The sequence below is a fragment of the Eupeodes corollae genome, chromosome 1 (assembly GCF_945859685.1).
Source record: "Eupeodes corollae chromosome 1, idEupCoro1.1, whole genome shotgun sequence".
In the NCBI taxonomy this organism is placed as follows: Eukaryota; Metazoa; Arthropoda; class Insecta; order Diptera; family Syrphidae; genus Eupeodes; species Eupeodes corollae.
Window position 1 is genome coordinate 5,710,588 of NC_079147.1, and position 6,919 is coordinate 5,717,506.

The 6,919-nt window shown below is 39.2% G+C and overlaps 1 protein-coding gene across 1 annotated transcript; it reads right to left on the bottom strand.

Annotated features, from left to right (window-relative positions):
- Positions 1–6,238: 6,238 nt before the first annotated feature.
- Positions 6,239–6,919, bottom strand: LOC129939958 (probable small nuclear ribonucleoprotein Sm D2). The gene is made up of 2 exons (XM_056048164.1): positions 6,781–6,919; positions 6,239–6,713 (listed from the first exon to the last, which is right to left on the bottom strand). Coding segments are annotated over exons 1-2 (360 nt in total). The 5' UTR covers positions 6,783–6,919; the 3' UTR covers positions 6,239–6,355.

Here is a 6,919-nt window from a genome sequence, read left to right on the forward strand (position 1 = left end):
TTTCAGTTTTTATGAGCTTTTATCTGTTTTATATCGGAACTAACCGATTAACTAGCATTCGTAATTTCTAGAAAATCACTAAATAATAAAACAGTTTGAGTTTGTTGATTGCATATAATTTACACAGACTTAAATATTGTCTTTAGGATACCCCCTTTAAAACATTTATTTAAAATTGGTTGCAACTGTCTTAATGATGAGGTCAATTACATGATTTTCCATAGTGGACGTATTTGAAACGGCGCTACCAATCATACAAATAAAAGAATTATGGCACAAAAATGATCAATCCTCTTACCCTGTAAAATTATTTGTAATGTTTTGACCTTTTAAATGTTTTTTAAGTTAATGATCAATTTAATCAAGTTTATTCATCGAATATCTCTCTTGATCATTGAAGTGAATTTTCGTTTGGTAATAAAATAATATAAGCGTCCATTTTTTTGTTAATCTCAGCCCAAATATTGAAAAGTTGGTGTTATTAAAAAATACGAAATGCAAACTAATGAAGGGTAGAGGTAGAGATAATTAAAGCGTTTTCCATACAACACTTTCAATGCACCGTCCTGTTGAAACCACATATCGTCCATAGCTTCCATTTCGGGCCATACAAAGTTCGTTTACATAGCCTGACCAGCTTTATTTTGGGGACAAAAAATACTACGTGATGATGCCGCCAGATCATAAACCGCTACAAACAGTCACTCTTTGTGGGTTCATTTGTTTTTGGACAATCCACTCTTGGATTATCATTCGCCCAAATACGGCAATTCTGCTTATTGACGAACTCACATGGCTGGAAATTCGCCTCATCACTCAAGATGATTTTCTTCGAAAATTCATCAACGACTGTTGCCACTTCTTGCCATTCTTTTAACTATTGATTATGTTTGAAATGTTCAAGAGGCTTTAGTTCTGAGTTAATTGCACCTTTTAAACGTGTACATAAATTCAAGTCTCTATGCATTAGATTCTACGCACATTTGGACGATTAAATTGACCAAAAAATCACGAAGTGCTTGAACGCCCATTTTCATAAAAAGGATGAATAGTACCGCGTTGGTCGATTATGTATCTTTCCATCGTTCAAATTGAATTAGTCTGACATTGAGAAATGAAATTGGACCACTAGCCTAAATAAGAGAATTATACTCGAGTTTAGATCAAATGGTAGACATGTGCATTCAAGAGGACACAAGTGTCCACAGGTTTTTCTCAAAACCCACCTCTGTCTATCAACTCCTACTCTCACCTCCCCGCGGTGAACATCGGGTGCTAGTACCTCAACTGGAGATTGGGTTCCAACCCCAATGGAAAGTTGCTGGGAGCAGCAAACGAGAGAGGGGGGAGAGGTGTTTCCACTAAGGCACCTCTCCTTATCCAGGCGGCAGCGGACGAATTCTCGAGATAGAATCAACGGTGGCGTCTACAGTTCCAGTAAGGTTGAACTACTTAGTGAACACCTTATAGGGCTTCTTCGACATATTCGGAGCCCAGGCCTGTAAGGAGCGGTCTATCCGGCTCCCCTTCCTTGGAGTTATACTAAGGATCTGGCCCTCCAGGTTGGGGGTTGTGCCGTCGGGGCCACTTCCTGGCCACGTAAAAATACCTTAAGTTTCGAAGCACCAACACGCCTCGGATACGGACGGATTCACTGTTGACAACCCACGCAAACTAAATAAGGACAACGAACTTCGGATATGTACGTGGAATGTTAGGTCCCTTAATAGACCACGTGCAGCCGAACAATTAGCGAAAGCCCTAAACTGCTGCAAGGCAGATATTACAGCCATCCAAGAAGTGCGATGGGATGGACCGGGCAAACGCAAACTAAAAGACTGCGATATCTACTACGGCGACTGCTACCAAAACAAAGACAGCGTCCATTTGGGTGTGGATTTGTTGTTGGAACTAGGCTCAGGCAAAAAGTCTTGAGTTTCAACAGTGTGAGCGAGCGCATCACGACAATCCGCATCAAGGCTAAATTCGCCAACATAAGCCTAATATGCGCGCATGCCCCAACAGAGGAGAAAGATGAAGACACCAAAGACATATTCTTCGAGCTCTTGGACAAGACATATGAGCAGTGCCCTGGCTATGAGATTAAAATTGTCTTAGGAGATTTTAATGCCAAGCTAGGAAGAGAAGACATCTTTGGAGGGATAGTCGGGAGATACAGCCTGCACGACACTACCTCCGACAACGGATTTAGGCTGGTCGATTTCGCTGCGGGGCGAGACGTTCTGGTAGCTAGTACGCAGTTCACACATCTTACTATCCACAAGGGGACATGGAAATCTCCTGATCAATCAACCGTCAACCAGATTGACCACATTGCGATCGACGCACGACACTTCTCCAGTATCCAGGATATCCGAACATTCCGAGAGGCCAACATTGACTCGGACTACCTCGTTGTAGCCAAGGTACGGCTACGGATATCCTGATCCAAGCCAAAACAAGGAAGTACTGTGAGAAGATTCGACGTTAGATGGCTACAATCGCAAGAGACTGCCATGTCCTTTTCCGATCGAGTCTTTAATAACCTCTTAAGGAGTCCTATGCTTCCTGCGTTAAGCATTGAAAACCAGTGGCAACATTGCCTTGCAGCCATCAGAGATGCCGCCTCTGAAGTGCTAGGTTTCACACGGCCACCACAGCGAAACCCCTGGTTTGACGACGAATGCCGGCAAGCGCCCAAGGGTACCAGCCACGAACCGAAGCCTGTAAAGACGATCATCGTAGTAGAACCGCACTCGATGCTGAGAATATGGAAAGATCACTTCTCCAAATTATATAACGGTGATGACGAACCGAATTCCGCTGTAAGGGAGATAGAACCACTCAACCTCGGCGGTCCCGTACGCATAGATGGAGAATGGAGGAGAAGATATAACGACGAACTGTACGGGCTGTACAGTGACACTGACCTAGTTAGCAGAATTAAAGTCCAACGGCTTAGATGGCTAGGTCATGTAGAGCGGATGCACATCAACGCTCCAGCCCGGAAGGTCTTCGAATCCAATCCCGAGGGACGGCGCAGTAGAGGAAGACCGCGACTCAGGTGGGGCACGCAGGTGGCAGAGGACCTCAACCAACTTGGCGTGCGAAACTGGAGACAGCTAGCTAGGGACCGAGTTGGCTGGAGATGCTTGTTGGTTGAGGCCCAGGTCCGCCCCGGACTGTAGCGCCACCTTAAGTAAGTAAGCTTAGACCAAAAAAAGCTTTGTAAGTTATAGCCACATGAGAAGGGGTAAATAACTTCCTGCATCGACAAAGAAAACTTAAACACTTAGCAGTAATTTTGGGAATGTCAAATACATATGTGATTACTCCACAAAAATAGTTTTTAATAATTCCTTTTGAATGGACATTTTAGATAAGCCTACCAATCTCTCCTAAGATAATTTGTACCCATTTTAAGTTTAGAAAAACTTCGTTCTCCTGAAGCTACCGTGACCGGTATTATAAAGAGTGTCCCAAAATTAACGCAAATTTTGAATTAAATAGAAAACGCCGTTTTTAGTCTTTTGATAGTTATATTTTCTATCTATACTTAAAATAATTTAAATCTTACTTAAAGACGAAATGAGCATTTTCTTTTTGATGTTCTTTAAAATTGTTGTCGAAACTGTTGGCCCCATATTCAAAAAAGGTTTCGGATCGCATCCAGCCAGTCTCCGATCTAATCTTCCCAATACCCGTTTGTCCGGCATGCTTTTCAAAAAGCTGGTGGAGGCAGAGTTTGACCATCAGCACTGAACAAAAATAGAATAATTATTGTCTCTCTGTAATTTCCTGCATTAACCCTATAGATATGTTTCTATCACTTAGGAGCCAAAGCTACACCAGTTTTGGAGCCAAGCAAAATGACGTCTCGTATCCATTAAAGATTTTGGAAGGATCTTCCGGAATATCTGCAGCATTTACCTCCTGCAGATATCCCTGTAAATCTCGAAACCATTTTCGAAGTAGTTCCTCCCTACCTGCTCGCCTTTTTGACAGTAGCTCTTAAGTGGAAATCCATATTTTGCCACGTTGATTATCCAATCTTCCAAGCACTTCTTCTCATCTTTGTTAAAACTGTCGGGGCCCATACGCCTAGGCTTTTCAGCAACTCGACCATGAAGTCTGTCCTGCACTGTTGTTTTTGGAACCTATGCTGTTGGATTGTCTTTTTTATCCGAATTTTTTTAAGAGCTTCACTTAGGGCCTTTTCAGAATATTTATTAAAAACGCGTTTAGAACTATCCATTTATTGTTTGTATTTTAACCTTAAATTTTTTAGGAAATTCTTAATAAGGGTTTCTTCATAAATGTTAATCTTTTTCATCTTAAATACCACTCTTTTATAGTCGGCCTTCTTATTTATCATTACTAAAAAAGGGGGCCGACTGGTGAAGATAGGAAAAAGAATCGAAAATTGTATTAAAAATTAAGGGACAAAGGTATATGCGTTCGATTTTCATTTTTACAAGAATAGCAGCAGCTGCTTTGTCTAACTTTTTTTGCGATCCGTTAAAGAACCGTTACAATAAAAAAAAGAACAGTATTTTCCTATGAATTCTATGTATGGATTCCCTATGAACATTAAATTTAGAATTGGTGACCGACCTCACCGACCATTATTTTATTAGATCCAAAAACAAACAAAAGTTCTAGTAGAAAATCTAATGAAATCAACTTCCAATCTTGCTTTGCGATTAACAACTTGGAGTTAAGAAAAATAGAACTGAAATTTAAGAAAAAAATCCTCAATTCATTTCAACTTTTAGTAAAAAAGATTGCTCTTTAATCATTCAAACGGTGTCTAGTCTAGAACATAACGATTTGGAGTAACTATAGCACCAAAGCTTTCATTCAACCACCATCTCAATGCAAAACTAACAGAATCGAAAAAAGCTATCAATTGCAATTTTAAGGGGGTCCTCAGCCAAATATAAGCTCTTTGAAGCGGTGATGAGATCGATAATGTCCTACGCTACCCAGGTGTGGGGATTATTTCAATATGACCAAGTAATAAAGCTTTTGAGATAACTTATCAAACAAATATTTTGGCTTCCAGAAACACCCCTAAGTACTTGCTACATCTGGAGACTGGACTTCTCCGCTGTACATTTTTACACTAAAAATGCATTTTAATAACATTTTGAAAGTAATGGCTCTGCCAAGTCATCGTCTACCTAGGATCATTGCACGGCATCTTCTTAACCGAAAATCGCAGTTTTTTAGAGAATGGAAGCTCCTAGAACAGTCACATAATATTGAATTGCTTAAAAGTGATACCGATACTTGCAACTGTAGCTTCGACACACTGCTCGCAAGGATTGAAGAAGACGATGTCTGTAAGTTCACCGAGATGGCAGAACGAAGCAACAAGCGAAGTATGTACAAGGGTGTGCAGCACAACCTCCTCGCAAGCAACTATTTTGATGGCCGCTACACGTTGGAGACAATCTCTACTATCTTTAAAATGAGAGGAGAGTTACTACATCTGAATTACCGACCATATTGTGCAGATGAAATCACAGAGTGTACCCTATGCAAACACAGGGTTATAGAAGGCGTACTGCACTTCCTAGCAACGTGCCCTATTCTTGCTGCAATCTGGGGAAAAAGCGTCTTAACCTTAGACGAGATTGAAATGGAAGACAACTTAAGAATTTAGTAAAATAAAATTTGGTTTATGTGGCAGAAAAATACAGCACATCCTTTTCTTTAAAACTTCAATATTTACTTTGAAATATCGACGTTAGTAGTAAATCATTACCTATCCTACTTTAAGTTTAAAATAAAGCAAGTGAAGACTCACAAATACTGAGTATTTTTGAAAATTAAGATAATAGTAAAAAATGTATTTAAATTATATAAACCTGTACCAACTTTGCACAATCATGATAAAATTTATTGTTAAAGAAGAGAAAGTTACGATTGACCTTAGCCTCGAAGAACTTGTATAACAGGTTTTTGTTTATGAATCTTGTGTTTAATTTTAACTCCATTGAAATAAGGACAAATTGAATTATACAAAAGTTTTTCAATAAGAATGTTTATCTTGAGTTACAAGGAGAAAAATTGGTCTTCTTGCTGTACTGCTATACTTCATGGCTTACAATTGTACTAATGTCCAGTTTCTTAGAGCATTTAAATTTGTAGAACTAAAATATCGTAACATTGCCCACTGCTCAGTTAAATTATTTTTAATAGTTTTCATCTTATTTTCATATAAAAACTAATGTATTGTTAATGATATTTTATTTATTACAAAAGAAGAGGAAAAAAGTATTTAGTTAATTATCTTAAAATCTAAAGCGAGTGCACTTCAGGTGCCTCTTTGTATTTTTCTTTCTGTTTCTTACTTTCCAGCTGCTGTTGCCAGAGGATTACGCAGAACCAAAATTACAGAATCACCGCGTAAGAACATCTTCGAAATGAATCTGTCCTTGTTTACTGGCTTAACCTTCTTTTTACCTTTGCCGGTACGCGGCAATTCTGTCCACATTTCCTTGACATTCTCCAAGACCATGTTGCAGTGACGATCGAAAGCTTTAACGCGTCCTAGGAGCTTCTTGTTGTTGCGGCAGTTAATGAGGACCTGAGTATTGTTCTTCACAGATTGAGTGAGGACGGACAGCGGGCCAGTATTGAATTCTTCCTCTTCTTGGCGAGCCAATTCCTCGGGGGTTAGTTCGGATTTTGGTTTTACGAGAGCCCTTTGAAAAGAAGAATGAAAAAGTTTTAATTTTGTACAACATTATAAAGTGAATATTTCACTCGTACATAATTCAGTGATGATTTTGTGAATAAAACAAAATAAATAATGATTTAATGATGAAACGCTTGATTAAAAACTACAAAACGTTTTAAATACACGCCACTTGGATTTTTTTTGTTATCGATTTGACAGTGACACTTTGTG